We start from the raw sequence: 23,515 nt of genomic DNA, 5'->3' as shown, positions 1-23,515 counted from the left end.
CCATATTGCTTCTCCCCCTTGCCTCTTTCCACTGGTAACCACTAGTTTGTTCTCTATTGGATATTTGTGTTTTAATTGGGGTGTTTGAAAAAGTTGTCTAATCCCAAGGGACTGAAGCTAAACTAGAGTAAAATGATAGTAGAAGGAGTGATGATTAAAATAACGAACATTCATGGAGAACTTCCTTGGGTCATGCGTGTTCTACCTGCTTTATGTGTAGTAACAATTAATTGTGAAAACAACCCTAGGATTGTTATCCTATGTATTATTTTTATTGCATTATTATTAAAATTATTTAATTGTATTATTAGTATCTCCATTATATTAATGAGGAAATGGAGACACAGGTCAAACCACTTCCATACCCTCCCCCTCCCCCCCCCAGCTCCAAATCAGGATCTGATAGAGCTGCGCTTGCTCAGATGCTTCAGGCTAAATTAGGTTTTCTTTATACTTTCAGGCTGGAGCTGCTGGCCTGGCTGGTGGTGTTAGTTTTGCCTTGGTTTATATGAGGATTCTATAAATTCTTAGTGAGCCCAGAGGCATGTTTCCCCTACACCTTTACCACTGTCTTATTTATAAGTTGGCTTCTCCACGTAGGTGGGGTCTTAGCCTATAAAACTAGCCATCGTGATGGATGGAGGGAGATGCGTTTCTGTGGTCCAAGGCCTGAAGGCTGAGTACACACTCTTCTGCATTGTAGGTTCCAGGAAAGACAGCATCTGGGTTAGTTCAGTCTTGACCATTTTTTTCCCTTTTCCCCTGTGTCCCCTGAGCTTTCTTCCTTCCGGTCCTGTTTTCAGCTCATTCTAGCCTCAGCATTCTCTAGATTTGCCAGCTTTAACAGCAGTCCCTGCTTTTACCCTAGCAACAGAAGGCTTTTTTATATCAGAGAGGATAGTAGGCAGTGCCAGAGCCAACCAAATTTATATAACACAACTGAGAACAGGTCTATCCGTGCTTTGTAGACGCTTTATCCCTAGTGCCTTTCTCTTTGTACATTCTTTTTCTTTCTTCAAGTCTAGAGAATTGCCAGCAGTGAGTGTCTTGCGATTACAAATTTAATGTGGCACTGAAAATAAAATGGTCAGAACTTCTGGGGGTGTTTCTACCCTGCCTGGCTTTTGCTGTTTGAGCATCTATTAGTATGTCTTATAGTCACCATCTCAGGAATAACTTGGTTCCCTTTTCTTTGTTATCGTATCCACAGTAGCGGAGATTCCTTTTGATGTACTAGTTTTAGGCAGCATTGAACAATTTTCTATAGCAAACTCACAAGTGGTCTTCCTGCTGATCCCTTATGAACAGACAAAAGTTTATCACTGTCTTGAGTTTGCTCATTTTCCATGAAAAGTAATTGGAATTTGATAGGGAACAAGAATGACATAAACACGTTGTACTTATAAACTGCATGGAATTTTTTGCCCATTTGTTTGAAGGACCACGTCATGGGTTAAGAATTGTTAAAGAGAAATAGGCATCAGCATTCTGACAGGTATCAGCACATCTGGTGCTTCTTGGGTCCATCTCTGTGCCCTAGAGTAGAAGTGATATAACAGGACAGGTGTGATGTGTATCACCAAGGTGAGTGTGGAGGCCTTTATAGCTGGTCATTTTAAAGCTACCTCTTCCCTCCTTTGAAATTTGCTTTGTCTTGGGTTTTCCCTTTTAATCACTTCATAAGTATTTATAGTGCTCCCATATCCTGTACAGTTTGGGGTGGTACACTGATATTTGCTCATTTAACCATGATTGGTGGTGAAATAAGTGTCGTAAGTACATGAAATTTTTCAAATAACTAAAGTTGAAACTAAGATGGGACATAGGTGACTGCTGGAGAATAATCTCATTATACTGCTTATAATTCCAAGCACCAAGTTAGTGTAATCTTTTTATGAAATGAAGGGGAGATATTTTAAATTCTTCATTACATTTGCTTGTCATCTTAAGCACCACACAGAGCATAATTCTTATAAGCCAGTTTTGGTTCTGTTAAAACAGAATGATATCCTCAGGGGCTTTGGAGGTGAAACTAACTATTTGCCTTTCCACCGAAAGGTGCCAGCCTGCTTTATCTCTTGAGTGATGATGGCTACCTGGTGGAGGCATTTTGGTTTTCTCTCATTTGCCTTTATATCCGTGCTCATGCCCAGCAACCTCTTCCATCCCCACCCTTTACTTTGCTGCTTCTAATTACTCATGGTCTGCAAAGCCATTCATTCATTTAGCCAACAAACCCTTGCCAGTTATACCACACATTGGGTACTCTTCTCAAGGACTTGGAGAGCATCAGAATGTAACAGAGCCTATTCTTATCCTCATGGAGCTTGTGGTCCAGAGGGGAAGACACACTAAGCAGATGCATGTGTAACTACAAAATGAAGGTAGTCGTATAGGAAAAACAGGAATGAGGGGATGGATAAACAACAAGGTCTTACTGCATAGCACAGGGAACTGTATTCAATATCCTGGGATAAACCATACTGGAAAAGAATATGGAAAAGGATGTATATATATGTATAACTGAGTCACTTTGCTGGACAGCAGAAATTTAACACAACACTGTAAGTCAACTATATTTCAATAAAATAAGTTAAAAAAAATAAAACATTTATTAGCCTAAAAAATGTATATGAGGGGAGAATATGAGACCAGTTTTAAGTTGGGGAGGGGAGGGCAGGGATGGCATTTCCAAGGAAGTCCTAACTCTGGTAAAGGTTTTGCATTCCATCGTAAGTCATGTGGGGAGCCATTGAGAGTTTTAAGCAGGGGACGGAAGGATCAGATTTGGCGTGTCAGTTGGAATGGGTGTCAAGAAAGGAAGCCACGAACTCCGTACTCTTTGCTAGACTCTCCGAGGAGGTATGAGTGTTTCTATGAGTGAGCTCCTGGTCCCTGAATTTTTTGACATTTCTTTTGACTGCTGAGCACAGGTATTGGCAGGCTTCTTTTATTTTTTCTTTCCTGTAAAGAGCCAGATAGTAAATACTTTAAGTTTGCAGCCATATGGTCTCTATTGCAACTATCCAGCTCTGCCGTTATAGCATGAAAGCAGCCATAGACAATACCTGAATGAATGCCTAGGTTCCCATAACACTTTTTTTTTTTTTACATCTTTATTGGAGTATAATTACTTTACAATGGTGTGTTAGTTTCTGCTTTATAACAAAGTGAATCAGTTATACATATACATATGTTCCCATATCTCTTCCCTCTTGCGTCTCCCTCCCTCCCACCCTCCCTATCCCACCCCTCTAGGTGGTCACAAAGCACTTATTTACAGGAACAGGGGGCATGTAGCTTGCTGACCCTTGGCTCAGAGGATGCTTTGTTTATCATTTCCATGATCTTCATCACAGGTGGTTGAGCAAGGAAGGAAATGCAATCTACGTGGTTGACCCTGGCCTCGAGCTGCTTATAATCATTATGGGAAGATAAGTATATACACTGAGGAAGCCATCAACTAACATTACAAGGCAATATGTCGTTAGGCACCAACATGATGAACAGAAGAAACAGGAAATGTGATGAAGAATTTGCTCATCGGCTTGGAATCTGGGTGTCTAGGAATGGTTGTAAAGGCTTCATAGAGAAGGTGGAACTTGATAAACAATCACAGACACCTTGAAGGTTAGAGCTGAATGCAACGTAGTCCAACCTGATAATTTTACAAGCATGTAAAACCAGGTCCAACTGATCTTAAGGCAGAGTCTGGACAAGAACACAAGTCCTCTGTTCTCTAAATCTTTGCCCAGGTATTCTTTGTATTTCAGGTCTGGTGCTCTCGTAGGCCGAAAATACGTATCTAGTAAATTCATAGTAATAAAGAGGAGAAGGAGTGAGAATTCCTAGTTATGGGTTGTATGGAGACTTCTTTGGTCCTTGAAGAAAGGGGTTCTCAAAAGACTGAGGGCAGCATGGTTGTAGCTGTCATTTGGGATGAGAAGGAAAGAAAAGGGAAACTGGGGTGTGGAGTGGGAAGGGAAGGAGGTGAATATGGATTATAGAAAGACGCATGCGTACACTGACACATGGACGGAGAAGCAATCTACATGTCCTTAGTAGGAAGTATGTCTAAATTCTTTACCATGTGCATGTTCAAAGGCGTATCCATACTGTTGAAGAGAGCTTTGACCATTATAAAGAAGGAAGTACCTATGTGTTCAGACATGGAAAGATTTCAGTGATGCAGTATTAGAAGGTGAACAAAAGCAAGTCACAGAATAGTGGGTATGGCCTGTCCCCTTTATATATGTAAACCAAAACCAAACCCAAAGTGGCTGAACTGGCCAACTGAAAGCATGTATGTGTGTTTTATGTGTAAATGCTCAGAAAATGGTCTGGAACGGTGCCCACCAGAATGAACAGTGCGTTTCTCTGGGGAATGGGTGGATTTGAGCAGAGACTTAAACATTTCACTCGATTTCATAATAGTAAAATTGTTACAAGAATGTTTATTTTTGTTATAAAAATAATACTTAAAAAAGAGTACTAGTAAAACAGTAAAAAGTGCCAGGTTGGGTGAGAGGCAGAGGGAAGGGCTCTGACCGTGGAACTGAGCTGTCTCAGAATCATAGGTGATTAGAGCCCCAGGAGGCCCATCGTGGTTCAGGGGGTCTAAAACTTAGTTGGGGATGAGAATCATTTGGAAAGCTTAACAAGCAAACCAAACCAAACCAAAACAGATTCCTGGCCACACTGCAGATCCAGATGATCTCAGGTGATGGGCTGGGGATGTGGATTTTTAAAAAACTTCTCAGGTAATTTTGATGCTGCGTTTGAGGCCCGAGTCTTTGTTTGAAGCTCTGATTTAGTTTCCCTGCCTCTGTATCAAGGAGAGAAGTAAGGATCTCGATCAGGGGGAACCAGCCTCAGGCTTTCTGGCTCCTGTTCTCCTGAACTTTTCTCAGTGACTGTGTCTCTCGATTCAGGTGTTTTCCCTAACATCAGATTTTCGGTATCATCAAATTTGTCTTTACATTTTATAGGGAACATTCTTAAATACTGTTTTTTTTTAAAAATAATTTATTTATTTTTGGCTGCATGGGGTCTTCGTTGCTACGTGTGGGCTTTCCCTAGCTGTGGCAAGCGGACTGCTCTTTGTTGCAGTACGTGGGCTTCTCATTGCAGTGGCTTTTCCTGTTGCGGAGCACGGGCTCTAGGCGCGTGGGCTTCCGTAGTCGCAGCACATGAGCTCAGTAGTTGTGGCACGCAGGCTCTAGAGTGCAGGCTCAGTAGTTGTGGCGCACGGGCTTAGTTGCTCCGCGCCATGTGGGATCTTCCCAGACCAGGGCACGAACCCATGTCCCCTGCATTGGCAGGCAGGTTCTTAACCACTGTGCCGCCAGGGAAGTCCCTTAAATACTGTTTTTGAACTTGACTGCCCTCCTCCCCAAGCTTTGTGCTTGGGCTCCTAGGTGGCCTTCGGAGGCTCAACAAACAGGATGTGCATCTAAAAACATTAATTCTGTTATTTAAAGCTCGTTACGAATGCCAAGGGCCTGCCTCTGTTTTACAAAATACAAACAAAAAACATTTACCTTTGTCTATTGGTCAGCTCCACCCGGGTCACCTGTTATGGAAGTAGCAGCTCAAATATCTGCCATCCTGCTTCTCAGCTGACTTGTCCCTGTATCAAGAAATGGCCACGCAACCTTTGGGTCATAGAAGGAGGACACTATTCAGCAAGTTATTTTCCTCTTGCATTAGGATTTTGACTTCTGTGTAGCGTTTTTAATGTGAGTCCCAAAGTGCTTTCACATTCGTATTCTCCATTGATTTTACAATCAGTTCGAGAGGTACTGTCAGCTTCATTTTACAGATGGAAAAAAAGGAAGCTGAGGCAAAGGTCAGGCAACAAAACCAAAGCTTCACAGCCAGGAGATCAGGCCCCTGTACGGAACTGGAGTCTGTTTCTCTCTCTGTTATGTTGCAGACGCAGTGTTAAAAGGGTACAGAACGGGTCAGGCCTTTCATGGGAATGATGATGATGGTGGGGTTGGGATTCTTCCATCCTTTCTCCTCCTCTTCCTGTGTAACACCTTCTTGGTTTTTGTCCCCCCGCCTGCTTTTTCTTTCTTTCAGCTTGGATTCCTCAGTACCACCAGGGCTCAGCCGGAACAGAAGTCCTCAAGTCTCATTGGCAAATACCACCATGTCGACCATGTCACCGGCCAGGTGCTTACCTGTGACAAGTGTCCAGCAGGAACCTATGTGTCTGAGCACTGTACCAACACAAGCCTGCGTGTCTGCAGCAGCTGCCCCATGGGGACCTTTACCAGACACGAGAATGGCATTGAGAAATGCCACGAGTGTAGTCAGCCGTGCCCCCGGCCGATGATTGAGAAATTACCTTGCGCTGCCTTGACTGACCGAGAATGCACTTGCCCACCTGGCATGTTCCAGTCAAATGCTACCTGCGCCCCCCACACGGTGTGCCCTGTGGGTTGGGGGGTGCGGAAGAAGGGGACAGAGACAGAGGACGTGCGGTGTAAGCAGTGTGCTCGGGGGACCTTTTCTGATGTGCCTTCCAGTGTGATGAGATGCAGATCATACACAGACTGTCTGAGTCAGAACCTGGTGGTGATCAGGCTGGGGACCAAGGAGGCAGACAACGTCTGTGGCACGCTCCCGCCCCTCTCCAGCACCACCCCTCCTTCCCCTGGCACAATCAGCTTTTCCCGCCCTGAGCACATGGAACCCCACGAAGTCCCTTCCTCCACTTATGTTCCCAAAGGTAACTTAACCTCATGAGTTATGTATGTGAGGAAGGCTTTGTGCCCCATGGAGGTACTGAGAATGGGCTTGGACCCAGGATGTTTTCTCCATCTGGTCTGTTCCAAAGTCACCCCTTGAAGAAAGGGCTTGCGTTTTGTGGCTATTTAAAGTCTAGCTTCTTTGGACCTATTAGAAACATTGAGACTCAGAAGTTATCTATTGGGGGGAGCAAGTATCTGAGAACCAGGTGACATCAAGCTAGAAAGTAAAAACTGAGAGAAACAAGGTCAGCGTGTGGCCTTATGGAAGTCACTGAACTTCTCCAGGCCTTGGTTGCAAACTTGTCAATCGTATGACACCATAAATGAGTGATTTAGCTGTTTTAAGGTCCCTTCTAGATTAAAAGTTTTCCAACACCCAGTCAATCCTGGGGAGACACAGCCTGAAGGTCAGAAGGAGAAGGGGAGAAAAATACCATGACATCTGGAAGGGAGGGATGAATGTTGGATCTGAGGTGGGCCAGAAAAGGGAAGTAAGGCAGAAGCTTCAGGAAACAAGCACATCCGTGTCACACGGAAGGTAACTAGCATTCACATCTAGAAAAGAATTTCTTGTTTTCAAAGGACTTCATGTCCTCCATTAAGTGTACCCCAGTTTTCCTCAGAATTCATCTTGAACCTCAGGCAAGAATAACATTGTTTTTATTTTCAAATCCTTTTTGATTAAATTTAATTTTCATGAGATGACAACCAATGTGAGCTGTGCTTTCTGGCAGACTCTCACGTGTGGTTACGTTTGACCTTCCTGATGACTCCATAAGGAGGGCCTTCTCACAACCGCCAGTTGAAATGAAGAAACAGCCTCAGAGAGATCCCATGACCTGCCCAGGTTTCCTCAGGGGTCGATTTAGGCCAGGTCCTGTCTCTTGGGACTCAAATTCCCAGGCTTTCTCTCCTTAATAGAGAATGCTTGTGGAAACTTCTCCAAAAGCAGCCCACTAAGCTGCCTGCTCAAATCTTGTCCCTCTTATCACGAACACATACTAAGCAAGTCCTGCCTTATTTTATTCACTGACCTGTCTCACCGGACCTTTCAGTAGTCAAACTTAGATTGGAGTTCGAGCTCTTTTCTTTATTTTAGTCATAGTCTCCATTTTTTACCACTGCATCATGAAATAACCAACTGGTGGGAGAGTAGCAATAAAGAAACTAAAGGACAAAGGAATTCAATTGGAACTAGTTTTCTGAATAATCAAAACAATTAAGGGTTGACTCAGTATGTGCAGCCCAGGAGAAGCTGCTGTGAAGCTCAGACACTGGATCCCTGAGGATGCCCTTGGTTTTGACATGAGGAAGTGAGTTTAGCTGTTAAGCTGAGTTTTTACCTTTTACGTAAAGGTGCTGTCAGGGTCTTTATGAAAACGTACAATGCCATTTACTCTTAAGCTCCAAAGGTCATCTTTTCTTGGATTATCTGGCCTGGTTTGGAGATGACTAGGAAGAGGAGGGAATGTACGGAGCCCCACATATAGAAAAGCTCTTCCCCCCTCCTTACTCTTTTTTCTAGGCACGAACTCAACCGAATCCAACTCTTCTGCCTCTGTTAGACCAAAGGTGCCGAGTGGCATCCAGGAAGGGACAGTCCCTGAGAACACAAGCTCAGCGAAGGGGGAGGAAGGCATGAACAAGACCCTCCCAAACCTCCAGGTAGTCAACCACCAGCAAGGCCCCCACCACAGACACATCCTGAAGCTGCTGCCATCCATGGAGGCCACTGGGGGCGAGAAGTCCAGCACGCCCATCAAGGGCCTCAAGAGGGGCCATCCCAGGCAGAACCCACACAAGCATTTTGACATCAATGAGCACCTGCCCTGGATGATCGTGCTTTTCCTGCTGCTGGTGCTCGTGGTGATAGTGGTGTGCAGTATCCGGAAAAGCTCGAGGACTCTGAAGAAGGGGCCCCGGCAGGATCCCAGCACCATTGTGGAAAAGGCGGGGCTCAAGAAATCCATGACCCCCACCCAGAACCGGGAGAAGTGGATCTACTACTGCAATGGCCACGGTAAGCCTCCCATCTTTTCCCCTTGCTTCCAGATCCCCCGCCTCTCCCTCCCTAGTCCCTGTGGGTGGAAGGAATGGGAAATGCAAAGTTTCTGGAATCTCCTTTGAATACCAAGTGCTGTTTGTGTTACGAAAAAGGAGGTGGTCAGCCTTCGACATAATATGTTCAGAGAGAATAACTCCTCTGCCATCTGTCCCCATGGCACACTTAGAGGACAGTGTTTTGGCATCAGAGTCGTGAGAGTGACCTTTAGGGACTTTGTTCGACCTCATCATTTAACAAGTGAGGGAATCGAGTTCAGAGAGGTTTGGCTGCGTTGACCCAGGGGAGTCTTTTGTTCGGGACAGATGGGACTGAATCCATGTCTCCTGACTTTGGAGCCCTTGCTTCTTCACAGGAGACTGCTCAGAAAATTGAGGGAGGAAAAAAACAACTTGTCTTAAATTTGCCTTTTTGAATTTGAACTTTGCTTTTAGGTTCCTATCACTTTTCTCACATGTACTTTTCCCCCTTATATTTTTAGGATCGCATTTCTATCAGGAAGATAGAAAGGTCTTTTGGGTTTTAGACACTCAAAGCTTAGTATATAGGTTATCATCTGAGTCTGGGCCCTGTATCTTTTCCCTATTTGTCAGTGTGTGTGGATACAGGCTGGAATATTTCAGTTTTTCCTCTTTTGAGGGCAAAAAATACCTTATAGAACTTGTCCTAGCAGCTAAGTGTGATCTGAAGACTACAGTTTTCAGACTATGGCAGTAACTTCCGTTTCTTTAATATTAAATGATATTTCAGCTCAAAGTTTTGATAATCCCATTTGGGATCGTTTTCCTTAAAGATAAAAGGGTGGGCTTCCCTGGTGGCGCAGTGGTTGAGAGTCCGCCTGCCGATGCAGGGGACACGGGTTCACGCCCCGGTCCGGGAAGATCCCACATGCCGCGGGGCGGCTGGGCCCGTGAGCCATGGCCGCTGAGCCTGCGCGTCCGGAGCCTGTGCTCCGCAACGGGAGAGGCCACAACAGTGAGAGGCCCGCGTACTGCAAAACAAACAAAAAACAAACAAACAAACAAAAACAAAACAAAAAAAGATAAAAGAGTAAGCTTAACTTCCTAAAAGGTGGTTTGGCCTTTTGTATTGAGTCTTAAAAATGTTTATACTCTTTGGCCCAGCAATTCTATTTCTGTGAATCTATCATAAAGATATAAACAAGAAATATTAAAAAAAATAATTTAAGCACAAAGATCTTGAACTTTTAATTCAGCATTATTTATAATAAATAAAAACTGGAAATACTCAAAGGGCTGGTTTTAGGGAAATGGCTATGTAAATTATGGCATATCTATATAGTAGAATATTATGTTAACATTGAAGATTTTATTATGAAGTTTTTTACTTTTTACCCATGACATAGGAAAATGTTTATACTAGGTTAAAGAATGGGAAAAAAAAAAGCTCCACACTACACACTTTATAGAATATTATCCTAGTTCTCTTAAAATTTGGGAATAAATACTGAAGGAAATATGCCAAAATGACAATGATGTTTCTTCCAGTTTGGTGGGATTTGGTGAGATTTACGTGGATTTTTTTCCTTCTTTATTAGTTTTCTTTTTCCAAAATTTTCTATAATAAGTACATGCTACTTTTATAATCAGAAACGTAGAGAAAGTTTAAAAAAACAACTCAGTTTGCTTCTTTTTGCTAATTTGTATGAACGATCAAACCAAGTGAAAGTCAGACTGGGGTGAACCCCCGACTTGGGATGAGCCTATACATACTTGAATAAAACAACCCTTTGCAGGCAACCAGCTGGGCAAGGGAGGCTCCAATTCTTCCTCCTTTTTAATAAAAAATTTTTATTTGGATATAATCTCAAACATATGGAAAAATTACAAATATAGTACAAAGAATATCTATATACCTGTGCCCAGATTGACCTATTGTTAACATTTTGCCCTTTTGCATTATCATTTGCTCTTTTTCTATAAAAATATAAATTTTATATTATAAAATGTGCCATGTAGAATAATCTATGTTATATATAATGTTATATAATATAATGTTACATAGTACACAATATATAGCATGTATATGCACATATATACAGACATAAAATAATTTTTCTGAACCATTTTATGACCATTTATGCCTAGATTCTTCAATATGTATTTCCTAACAATAAGGATATTCTCCTAAAAAACCAGCACAGTTTTCAACTTCAGTAAATTTAACATGGATACAATATTTTAATTTGCTGTCCATATTCCATAGCTGTCAGTTGACCCAGTAAGGCCCTTGATAAACAGCATACTTTTTCCTCTGGTATAGGATCCTGTCTAGGATCCTATATTTCATTAAATTGTCCTTTAAGGTGGCCAGGCAGAACACTTGTTCTAATATATCTAATTAGCAGAAAACAATGTTCACATTGTGCTTAATTATGTAAATATTTGGAACTCTTCTCTCATTATTCATTTTATTTTTTAATAAATTTATTTATTTATTTATTTATTTATTTTTGGCTCCGTGAGTCTTCGTTGCTGCATGCGGGCTTTCTCTAGTTGTGGCGAGCGGGGGCTACTCTTCTCTGCAGTGTGCGGGCTTCTCACTGTGGTGTCTTCTCCCGTTGTGGAGGACGGGCTCCAGGCACACAGGCTTTAGTATTTGCAGCACGCGGGCTCAGTAGTTGTGGCTCGAGGGCTCTAGACCACAGGCTCAGTAGCTGTGGCGCACGGGCTTAGTTGCCTCAGGGGCATGTGGGATCTTCCCGGACCAGGTATTGAACCTGTGTTCCCTGCATTGGCAGGCGGATTCTTAACCACTGCGCCACCAGGGAAGCCCTCACTTTATTAAAGAAACGACTCCATTACTTTACTAGCTGGATTTATAGATTAGATTATGGTCAGCTATAGTTCTAAACTCTCTTGCAGTGCAGTTTTCAGAATTCTTGAGAACACAGGGAGTTGTAGAAGTAAATCTGGTCCAGCAGCGGAAAACAATTTAATACAATGATCTTAGGCATTCTTATGGCCACTGTAACCTCGTAAACTACTATGTCTGTGTCCTTGAAACAATCCTATTTTGTTGAAAGAATGGAAGTGCCAAATCAAACAAAACCTGAGCCTACCTTCTGAGAAAGCAGTATTTCAGCAATACACTTTTCCAACTAAATCACAGCCCTCTCACTCAGATGTTATTATCTCTTCTAGTAGTTTAACGTTTTTCCCCTGGGATTTTGCATTGGGAAGTTTATGTTTAAGGTGTTTTTTTAAGGAAGGTCTGTTTCTAAATTGCTCTTCTCAAAGGTACACCCAGGTAAAATCCCATAACAAAGAGAGGTTCTGTTTCAGAAAAACCATTCCAGGTGCTCAGAGAGGCCTCTGGAAACAATACCTTGTTGATCTGATTGCAGTGAGTTCTGGGCAGCAGATAATCCTGTATAATAAGATCGTTTTCTGGTCCTTGTCCATTTCACACTGAATTGTTCAAGAGGATGAGGGTGGGGATAAAATCGCCTAGTCCTGTGTATTCTGTATAAGAGGTCGTGTAGGACCTCACTTAACCCTTACCCACCTTAAGCAGATGGTGCCGTGCTCCTGAAAGCCATGTAGACCCCCAGCACTGTGAAGCCAGCCCAGTGGTTCCCATCTTTCTAATCAACAAGAGCCTCTTTTGGTTCCACTCACCCCTCTCTGCCTTCCATGGGTTTACGGTTTTAAAGTTGAACTCCACAAAACTGCTACCCTACTTCCGTGGAATCCTAGTGTTGGAAACACATGACGAGACCTTATGTGGCCAGGAGGATGGGAGACTGAGGGGCTGTGGCAGTTTGTATGTTTCCTTCCTTTCTGGAGTCATAGCAATTTTCTGTTGGTAGATTGGGACTGTACTGTGGTTTCCTGTAATATGTCCTTTTCAGCAGCAGGAATTGAATGTCCATTCAGAATTTATTTAAGAGTTTATTACCAGGTCCAAGTATCATCAAGATGTAAGTCTATTGTTAATGCTTAATGTGCCATGTTTTTGTCTTTTTTTATTTTTGGCTACGTTGGGTCTTTGTTGCTGCACGCGGGCTTTCTCTAGTTGCGGCGAGCAGGGGCTACTCTTTGTTGCAGTGCCTGGGCTTCTCATTGCGGTGGCTTCTCTTGTTGGAAGCACGGGCTGTGGGCGTGTGCGCTTCAGTAGTTGTGACCCACGGGCTCTGTAGTTGTGGCTTGCAGGCTCTAGAGCGCAGGCTCAGTAGTTGTGGCACACAGGCTTAGTTGCTCAGTGGCATGTGAGATCTTCCCGGACCAGGGCTCGAACCCATGTCCCTTGCATTGGCAGGAGGGCTCCTAACCATTGTGCCACCAGGGAAGTCCCTTTTTGTCGTTTTTAAAATTTTTAGTTCTTTTGATAACATAACCCAAGCATAATGGGGCAAGTGGGGGTCCAAAATGTTCAACTTAAAGATGAATGTGGGTTCGTGTTATTTGGGAAGTTATACGGAAAACAATATTTTTTTGTCTGATCGGTTTGGAAACAAAAAGCACCAAAGTAAGGAGAGTGACACTTAGCGTGTACACACTGGCCATCCATTGCACTGAGAATGTCTCAAATGATCTTAAAACAGTCACCTCATTCACTCCGTTAGGATTATGGATCATACAGAACGGTGGTCCTGTCCCAGTTAAGGACAGAGATGGCTTGAGAATGGGAGCCAGTGCCGTTCTCCCGTTGCCGTTTCTAATATGGTTCCTTGCTATTGACTTTCCTTCCTTTGTTCCTCTCCTCCCTTCTGCCTTCCCCACTTCTCTCTCTTCCTATTTGTGACCTGTAACTATTTGTGGTAAGTATGAAGTTGGGTTCCCAGCAGCCCCGTTGCCCTTGGGATTTTGAGGGGAAGTTTGGAAAGCAGGTGAGGAGTGGAAATTGCCCTGAAATACTTGTGGAGGAGGTTCTGGATAGTGAGAAAGGGAGCAAAAAACGGACAATGTCTCTCTTCAATCACATTCCCTTTTTCTTTCAGACTTCAGGCTATGAAGAAAAATGAGGGGAAAAAAGGGTGAGAGACAAAGGAATTGGATTTACCTTGTTTAAACTGCACTTAGCTCCTGATGAGCACATTCATAGTCCTGGATCTTGGGGAGATCGGAAGCATTTGACAGGGACAGTAATCCTTCCCTGTGTAGTTTCTTAAAGCACGTGTTATATAAAGACAGCATCTCCTTTCAATGGACTGCAAAAGGGATTGTGAAGGTAGCTGGCGGATGTTTTCTCAAGCAGACCGTTTTGTACCTGCAGCAGCAAAAAGGCAAAGGGCTCATACTGTAGAACGAGATACTAAGATGCTATTTCTTTTTAAAAAATTTTTAAATTAAAAAAAATTTTTAATTGGAGTATAGTTGCTTTACAATGTTGTGTTAGTTTCTGGTACAGCAAAGTGATTCGGTTATATCTATCTATCTATCTATCTATCTATATTCTTTCTTAGGTTCTTTTCCATTGTAGGTTATTATAAGGTATTGAATATAGTTCCCTGTGCTATACATTAGGTCCTGTAGTAGTCAGTATCTGTTAAACCCAAACTCCTAATTTATCCCTCCCTCACCCTTTCCCCTTTGGTAACCATAACTTTGTTTTCTATGTCTGTGAGTCTGTTTCTGTTTCATAAATAAGTTCATTAGTTCATTTGTATCCGTTTTTTAGATTTCACATATAAGTGATATTATATGGTATTTGTCTTTCTCTGTGTGACTTGCTTCACTTAGTATGATCATCTCTAGGTCCATCCACGTTTTTGCATAACTTTGACGTCCCAATCTGTACCTAAAGACTGTTCTTAGGGAAAACAATGCTGCTTAAGGAACAGGACAGAATTGGCTTAGTGCACTTACTTAAAAGGTTCAGATATTGTCCTGGCACTGAGCTCTATTTTAGATCTTGAGTTTCTGGTAATATATTTTTTATTTCTATTTCTTCCATCCTTTCCCCCATCCACAACTCACTGCTCAAGCAAAGCAAAACAGGACATCATCCTGCCTTACCCAGCAAACAAGCAGAAACACATCCCCTCCCATCTCTGTTGTCTTTAGGTTTTACTCAGTAACGACCATGTTCTCAGGTCTGGGTCCCTACAAGTCCCAACAACAGGCTGAAAATAAATGCTTCCTTTCCTCCCAAAATTCTGGTTCCTTACAAATCCCAGCAATAGGCTGAGAAAAAGTGCTTCCTTCTTTAGGATTGGCCCAGTGTGGGAGAAGTGGTTTTTATTGGGGCTTATGAAGGAAAACCATCCCCCAGTTTTGCAACTCTGCAGACTTCATCCTCTTTCGAGGGGAAGCAGTAAGATGCAATCAAATTGTAAGAGTGGAATTGTGATTGTGTTTCTCTTATAAATATTTCCCCGAAGTTGCAGGGCTTGGTTAGGGACAGATGCTGAGTAACTGAAATCTGTGCCTTGGATGCATTTGAACAACATCAATATACTCTTCAATCAGGTTTCAGGAATGACGTAACATTTTGCCTGAATTATTAAAACCACCATAAACAGTGTTGAGAAATGAAGAACGAATGAAGTGCATTAGGAATTCAATAATAAGTACTTTTCCACTTTACATTTTTCTAAAGTGAGATTAGGGAGTGTTTGCTACCACCCACATAGGCAAGATACTGAGGTGATTTTGGGGTGCAAAAGATGGAATAAACCGTGACTTACTAATATAATTTTCTAACCTTATAAGAAAGGTTTCTGCTACCATTAAGTTTTCATTGTCTACTTTTCTTTAACAAAGACTTGTATCATGCTTACTGAATGCCATATCCTGTTCTAAGCATTTTTTATAAATATTAACTTAATTTTCTTAACCATATGAGGTAAGTCACTATCACCACCATTTTACAGGTGGGAAAACTGGGGTACAGAGAATCACTTGCCCGAGGTCACACAGCTACAAAAGGGCAGTGCTAGGCTTTAAACTCAGGCACTGATCTGACTCTGGACACTGCCCCTTGATTCTTAGAATTTGGATTTATTTTTCTGGTTCTTGGAATCTGGATTTTAATTTTTCCAATGTTAGAAGTTTCTATGGTTGATTTTTTAAAATTGTGCTCAGTCAAGAAACATTTATTTCCCTTAGCAAAACCCAGCTTGTTCTGAAATAAAACAACTGAAAAATTGTCACCAATAATGAGTTTTCCTCCATAGAAGTCATCCCGATTTCCTACTTTTCACTGTTTTCTTGGATTGCTTGAAATGGAAAAATTCTAAAGCCAGATACCCAATGGCTGAAGGCTCTGAGGGCTGTTTGAAAATGTAAAGGCTGTTTCAGATAAGTCAGAGGTGATGGAGTCGTGCTAATTGGAACGCACATCTGTTGAACTTGGTGGTAGTTTTCTCAGCCCCAGACAGCAGCAGCTGCAACCAAAGAAACCCTCTTTCCTTTGCCAAAAGGCTCCTGGACTCCAAATTCCAGACAGTCATCCTGTCTGTCAGCCCAAATTTCCTACGGGAAGTAGACTTGAAGTGTAAACACCGGGAAGCCGGGCTGAAGGGAGCAGATTATTCCATTTAAGAGGTTGCTGTGCCCTTGCTCTGGCCCCAGGGCCGCAGTCATTTTCAGGGAGCAGGCAGCAACAGGCGTGCTGTTCTCCATCCTGTGCTCCCCAACCCCGGTCTTTGCCACCTTTGCTTCCGGTAATGCTACTTCCAGCCGACGGCACCTTTCTGTTGAACCTCTAGGATGTTTGAGAATTATAAAGCACACACAACCACTGCAGGAGAAAAGCCTCTTATTGCGACAGCCTCAAAAGCATTATCTCATGCACAGAGTCAAGGAAGGTGTGGCCTTTGCCCTTGGAAGGCTGTTGTTCTCCCCAGGCCCACCCACCAATGGCTTCTTACTCTAGGCTTTAGAGGACAGGTATTTATGTTTTAAATGTATATTTTATTGTCTAATTTATCGAACAGCTTTTGAATTTAAGCTGTTTGGGATACTGAAAAACACATAAGCATTTTCCCCACGTAGGGCTAAAATACAAGTAGAAAAGAAAATCCTTACAAATGAGTGTCCTTGAATCAACCTGGTCAGGTATTATGTAAGCAGATTTTGCAGAGAAGGAGGAATTTCTCTAATTCTATTGATTGTTCTTCACGAGTAACTGGTCGTTACCCTTGCAGCTTATGAACAGAATTTGACGTATTAGGTTGTTAATGGTATGTGAGATTGTAAAAATTAGGTGGGTTCAAGTTTATAAATTAAAAAAAATAATAGTTCTTACTATATTTCGTCCAATCTAAGACACCACCGATCGTGAGACGCACCAGTATTTTATACACCACGAAGGAAAAAAGCACACTGCAACCAAGCTACGGAAAGGCATTGGTTAAAAACATATATATCACTTATACGTGGAATCTAAAACACTGATACAAACGAACTTATCTACAAAACAGAATTAGACTCACAGATTTGGAGAACAAATTTGTGGTTACCAAAGGGGGAAGGAGTGGGAGAGGGATAAACTGGGAATTTGGGATTAACAGGTACACACTACTGTATATAAAATAGATAACCAACAAGGACCTCCTATTGGATAGCACAGGGAACTACATTCAATATCTTGTAATAACCTATAAGGGAAAAGAATCTGAAAAAGAATACCTATCTATCTATCAGTCTATCTATATCTGAATCATTTTGCTGTATACCTGGAACACTGTAAATCAACTGTATTTCAGTTTTTAAAAAGTGCATTTAGATGTTTTAGCACCTCTAAAGTATGGTAGCAATGTTTTAGCCCCTATCTTGCCTCTTTTCCATGTAGTCTGACAGCATGATTCTAACTGCGTTGTTCGGTTCTGAGTTGTCCTCTACAGCCTACTGGGTCCCTTGGTTCCCTTCTTCCTGAAACACTTCCTTCCTTTGGCTTCCTGGACTCCACCCTCTCTTGCTCTCCTCCCACCTGTCTGGCTGTTCCTTCTCCAGCTCCTTGGCTAGTTCCTCCTCTTGGACCCCACCTCTGAATAATGGAGAGCCCCGGGGCTCAGGACTCACCCCTCTTTTCTACCCTCACACACCCCTTCCCTGGGTGACCCATGGCTTTAAATGCCATCTATCTGCTGCTAATTCCCAAGTGCATCTACCCAGCCTGGATCTTGTACCTGAACTCAACATACAGATAGCCTCCCACCTGCCTGATGGACCCAGATGTCCAACAGGCACCTCCCACTTAAGATGTGAAAACCTGAATCCCGAGCCGTGCTGTTCACATAGGTTGCCCCGTGCAGAAAATGGCCCCTCTGGTCTTCCCGCTGCTCCGAGCAAAACCTCTGCATCATCCTTAACTCCTTTCCTGCTTTCTCACCCCGTATCCAAGCCATTAGCCAATCCAGTCAGCACTACCTTCAAAATAGATGCAGAAGGCGACCATTTGCCCTCATTTCCACAGCCACCACCCTGGCCCAAGGCACTGTCACCTCCCTCCTGGATCCTTGCCGTGGCCTCTGAACTGGTTGCTCCACTTCTGCTTGTGCCCCTTTTAGTTTATTCTTTTCAGGACGGCCAGAGTGAGCCTGTTCAATGTAAGTCCCATCGCGGCAGTCCTGTCCTTGAAAAGTCGAAATCCCCAGTGACTTTTCACTGCACGGGGAGCGGCAGCCTGAAGGCCCAGTGCAATCTGTACTCCCCTCCTGGCCATTCGCATCCGGCCTCTGACGCCCACCACACTCCCCATCACTCGTTGTTGCAGCCACACTGGCCTTCCTGCCCTCCTTGTACATGCCAGCACCCTTCCTCCCTTTCTACCTGCTGTTCCCTCCGCAGGACTTGCTCCCTCACCCCCATTAGGGCTTGATTCCAGCGTTAGCTCAGTGGAGCCTTCTCTGAGATATCAGGGAGAAGGCCCCATGTCTGAAATTGCAGCCTTGCCCCCTCGGTCCCCTTCCCCTGCTGTCTTTTACTCCTTAGCACTCCTGGCTGTGCAACGTATGGAATATTTTATTACTTCCCGCGTTCCCCAACAGAATGCAGACTTCACCAGGAAAAAGGATTTTGTTTTGCCTCGTTCGCTGCCACGTCCCCAATGCCCAGAATTGTGTCTGGTGCTCAGTAAGGGCTTAGTACATTTTCATTATATGAATAAACGAACAGCTTCATACAGAGTCTAAGACAGGGAGGAAGAGGGCATTTTTTGTTTTGTGTTGTTTTTGTTTTCCTACAGGAATGAAAGAAAAGGTTATTAGTTTTGTCCTCACAGCCTCAGTGAAATGTATATCTTCCATTCCTACTGCTTTGATAGAGTTTGCCCTTGGTAAACAGTTCTTCCATTAACCACGAGACCTTTGCATGGTGGTTTTTAGCGGCTCCCGAGATTCATCTGAGCTTGGAATGATTGCCCATTGAACCTTCAACAAGATACTGATGAATTCAGCTTTGGAAATCACTTTTGGGGTTTCAAATGAAATCTAAGCAGTTCCTCCAACTTTTTACCTCAATAGGGAAGGAGTATTTTTAACTTGGGGCAAACCAAGTTCCTGGCGTGGATGAAGCAATTTCCTGTGTGATGCTTTGGGAGCGATCACTTTAGATATAGTATGTTTTTTGTCTTTTGTTTTTGTTTTTGGCCATGCGGGATCTTAGTTCCTTGACCAGGGATCGAACCCGTGCCCCCTACAATGGAATCGCAGAGTCTTAAACACTGGACCGCCAGGGAAGTCCTGATATAGCATGTTTTAACCATCCTATGACATGCTGGTTACTGCAAAAAAAAAAAAAAAAAAAAACATGTATATGTGGGGTTGTTGCTTTTAGGAGGATTTACTATGTTATCAGGCCAGACAGACCGTGGCCTGGATAGCTTATCTCTGGAGGAGGTCTCCGCCATGGTGAGACCTCTTTGCCTCGTGAGCTCTGGGCCCTGACATGGATTCAGTGGACCGCCCTCAATGGGAAGACGGCGCCAGCAGAGGGAGAGTTATTGCACAACAGCTGGGTTCCTGGGCCAGGAAGCCCACGTTTCCCCCATTGGCAGCCACACGTGGGCCTTCCTTCTTGTCATCATAGAGACTGTAGATTTGGCAGGGCTACACAGCAAGGATGTGATAGCATTTGGGCCCTCTCATTCTCAGGGACTTAAGTTACAGGGGCTAATGGGATAACAAATAGGTGGGGAGGAGGTTCAGGCAAGAGGGGAGGGATGTAAAAAGGCTCTCATTCATTCATTCATTCACTCATTCAGTCAGAGATATTCACTGTACTTTTGTTAGGTGCTAGTCTCCGGGAGTAGCTGGGAATAATGGTGATCGAAGCAGACATGGGGCTCGAGCAGAAGGTGGCCAGAAAAGGCATCTCTGAGGACATGACCATTATACAGGGAAGACCATCATGGCGTGCTAAAGCCAGACTCTTATTCACATTTCTGAACTTGACTTACAAGTTGTTGTTCTGTACAAATGTTTTATGTGTCCTGTCCATCTTTGCCCTTGTGTCCGCAGTTGGCAAGCCCGGGGTCACAGCACTTGCCGATGAAGGGCACGTTTGGGGTGGGAGTCAGGCTGTTGGGAGCAGGGAAGTCGTTTTGAGCTCATATGGCCTGTTTTCGACATGTATGTCTCAGGAGACTCTGTGTGTGTGTGTGTGTGTAAAGCAGCAAACCAGCACAGGGGTAACTGTGGAGTCATCTGTCGCGAGAGGAGTGAGTTTGTGTACTAACTGCCTCCATGGGAGTTTTCTCCTTATTTGTTCCCACCGCCCCGCCATTTCTTTTCCTAGCAGAATAATGAGAAGAGCCATGACCTTTAACAAGGATGGGTGATGCAGTGGGAATACCTGAATCTTTTAAACGATGAGAATGTGGTACCAGCAAAAAGCTTATAAACACATTCGCCTCTTCAAGGTACCCATTCTGTACGAAGTATGGTTGTACAGCATGAAATCCAGAGGGCTGTGTCATGGGGTCCAGACGGCCTTCATTTCCTCCAGCTCTGTCATCACTGTTCTTCATGCCTGTTCCAGGGAAGGCTTTACCATGGCTTCTTAATGATAGCACTCATTTCAGTTATTTATCTCCAAAAGGAAGGAGCGTTAATACCTTCTCTTGTAAAGGTCAATTCAGGTTCGTATTAAAAGAGGAGGAACTTTTTTTGCAGGGGCTTCCCTGGTGGCGCAGTGGTTGAGAGTCCGCCTGCCGATGCAGGGGACACGGGTTCGTGCCCCGGTCCGGGAAGATCCCACAGGCCGCGGAGTGGCTGGGCCCGTGAGCCATGGCCACTGAGCCTGCGCGTCCGGAGCCTGTGCTCCGCAAGGGGAGAGGCCACAACAGTGAGAAGCCTGCGTACCGCAAAAAAAAAAAAAAAAAAGGGAGGAGGAATTTTTTTTGCACACTGACATTGACATTGAGCCTCCGATGAGGGTTGTCACCCAGATTATATCTGATTCAGGGTTTTATAACGCATGGGAAAATGCCATGTGTTCCACAATAACCCAACTGCTCACCTCATGCCTTTTCCTTGAGCTCCCTCATAGCAGAGCTGGGCAGAGTCCGCTCATTCGGAAGAACCCCCGAGTCCTGTTGTGATGCCCTGTGTGTGGCGAGGGACAGCGTTGACCTCTCACATGTGCCTTTCTGTGGGTGGTACCCCTCTTGTGCAGTGGTGCTTCTTCGGACACAAACTGGTGAGGTTCTGAAAAACCCAGGAGGCGAGGATGCTGGTGCCCGGCTTCATTGTTCAGCGCCTGTGGTCCTGGTGCTAAAACCGATGTCTGTGCAGAACTCCTCCCGCCTGTCAGCTTCGTTGCCCCAGTGACTCTTGTCCAGAAATGGAGGGGATAGAGGAAGGAGAACCAAGGTGCTTTCCAGGTTTCATACTTGACCCCATACATCTCCTTACCCAGCCTATGAGATAAGAGGTGGTATTTTCGTCTTCCTGATGAGGACACTGACATCTTAGAGGTCCTTTGCCCCAGGTCACACAACTCACAAGTCATGGAGTTTGAAACTGTATCTTGGGATTAGCAAGTTTATGATCTTTCTACTACCTGCACCTTAAGAGTCACAAGCCACTTCCCTGGTGCCAGAACCACCTTCTCAGACACAGCCCCTGGCAAGTACAGCCCCTGGTTTATAGGGCTTGGCTGCTTCCTGACTTCTTTGGAAACTTCAGCCATTCTCCAGAGCCCCAGCACCTGCCATCACAAGAAGAGCGAAGTTAAGCTCCTTGCCTATCTGTCAGCAGTTCTGTGGGTAGACGGCTGTATTGCGTTTCAATCTAAGAAAAAAGAGATTTGGCATCACACTAAACAAGTTAGATTAATTCAACACATGGTGACTGTCTCCATTCTAGATGAAAATTGTCGGAACGCTGATGGACGGGTGACCAGGGCACCCAGCCACGCAGAGATTTGGTCTCTATTTTACTATCATTTCACATTGAGATTGACCATTGGGGTAGGAGCTTTCATTCTGCGGGCTTTGTGTGCGTTTGTGCTTCTTTTAACACAATGCTTTTCTAAATCTTTTTGCCATTTGACAGTCTAGCTATGGTCTCTTTAAATTGCTACAGTTTCAGGGGTTGGAGAGCTATAGCACACGGGCTCATTTGTACTGCTTATGGCTGCTGTCATTTAACAACAGAGTTGAGAACTTGCAACAGAGACTGTATGGTTCTCAAAGCCTAAAATATTTATTCTTGTCCTGTACAGAAAAAGCTTGCTGAAACTTCCGTTTTTTTAAAAAAAGGGTACCATAGTTTTTTTAAAAAAAGGGTACCAAGAACTACACTTGCTAGCCCTAAAGAAAAACTTTCCAAGCATCTGCTTGGCCAATAATAACAGGCCAGGAAGAAGCACACACACCATGGTCTATGCCGAGTGCATTCATATGTGGACTATGCCCTAGGAGCCTAATTTCAGTGAATAGCAATGTTCCTCTGCGATACCATATTCCCTATTAACCACAACAGAGGTACCACTAACTAGCTGGGCAACCTTGAACTAGTCACTAACCTTTCTACATGAGATTCCTCACCAGTAAAATTAAACATTTAAAAAATTATGTATCCCACATCATAGTATGTATAGGTATGAAGTATATGTAAATATATGTTTATGTATGTGTGTTATATATATGTATGTAGCTTTAAAAGGAATAATAACATAAATATCAAATACAATAATAAAATAAAAAGAAGACCCATTTCCCCACCATCCAGCTTAGGAAATTGAACCTCGGGAATACCTTTGAAGTCCCCTCTGTGCACCTATCCAGTAGTGGACAGCTACCATACCCCCCTCCCTCCCCAACAGTAGCTATCTCAATTTAGTTTAATCATTCTACTGCTTTTCCCTATAGTTGTATTGTTTAGTTTTGCCTGAAACTTGTTTCCTAAACGAAGAGCACTTTCAGATTCCATCAAATTTTGTGCTTCATCAGTGTGACTTCATTTTCTTGGTGCTAAACTCTTTGTCTGAAAATCTCCCAAGGGCTTTCAGTCCAGCAAACAAAGCTAACACACAGTGGCTGCCCAACAAATACTCTTGAAATATTCCGCAGGTTTTTCTTTTCCCTTTGGTGGCGATAGTGGGGTCGGGGCAGGGTACACCAAAGTCAAAGTCGTGGGCTAGTTCAGACTGGTCTTCCCTCCTCCTGCTGTGGTTTGGGATCCTGTGCTAGGCTGAGGCTGGGCTCTCCGGAGGTAGTGGTTGTCTCTGATATCTTTGTATTTATCAGCTCCGAAGTGGGAGGGGCCCCTGGTGAGGAACCT

At 43.7% G+C, this 23,515-nt stretch overlaps 1 protein-coding gene across 1 annotated transcript in view; it reads left to right on the top strand.

Annotated features, from left to right (window-relative positions):
- TNFRSF21 (TNF receptor superfamily member 21) overlaps positions 1 to 23,515 on the top strand; it is a gene marked incomplete at both ends in the record, with an annotated part of 62,719 nt that overhangs the window by 12,167 nt on the left and 27,037 nt on the right. Inside the window, 2 exons of the mRNA XM_079713668.1 lie at positions 6,085 to 6,736; positions 8,284 to 8,778. Of these exons, the coding sequence (XP_079569794.1) occupies positions 6,085 to 6,736; positions 8,284 to 8,778 (1,147 nt within the window). The remainder of the gene's footprint in view (positions 1 to 6,084; positions 6,737 to 8,283; positions 8,779 to 23,515) is intronic.

The sequence above is a fragment of the Hyperoodon ampullatus genome (assembly GCF_949752795.1).
Source record: "Hyperoodon ampullatus genome assembly, chromosome: 10".
NCBI lineage: Eukaryota > Metazoa > Chordata > Mammalia > Artiodactyla > Ziphiidae > Hyperoodon > Hyperoodon ampullatus.
This window is presented reverse-complemented; position numbering and strand designations above follow the sequence as displayed.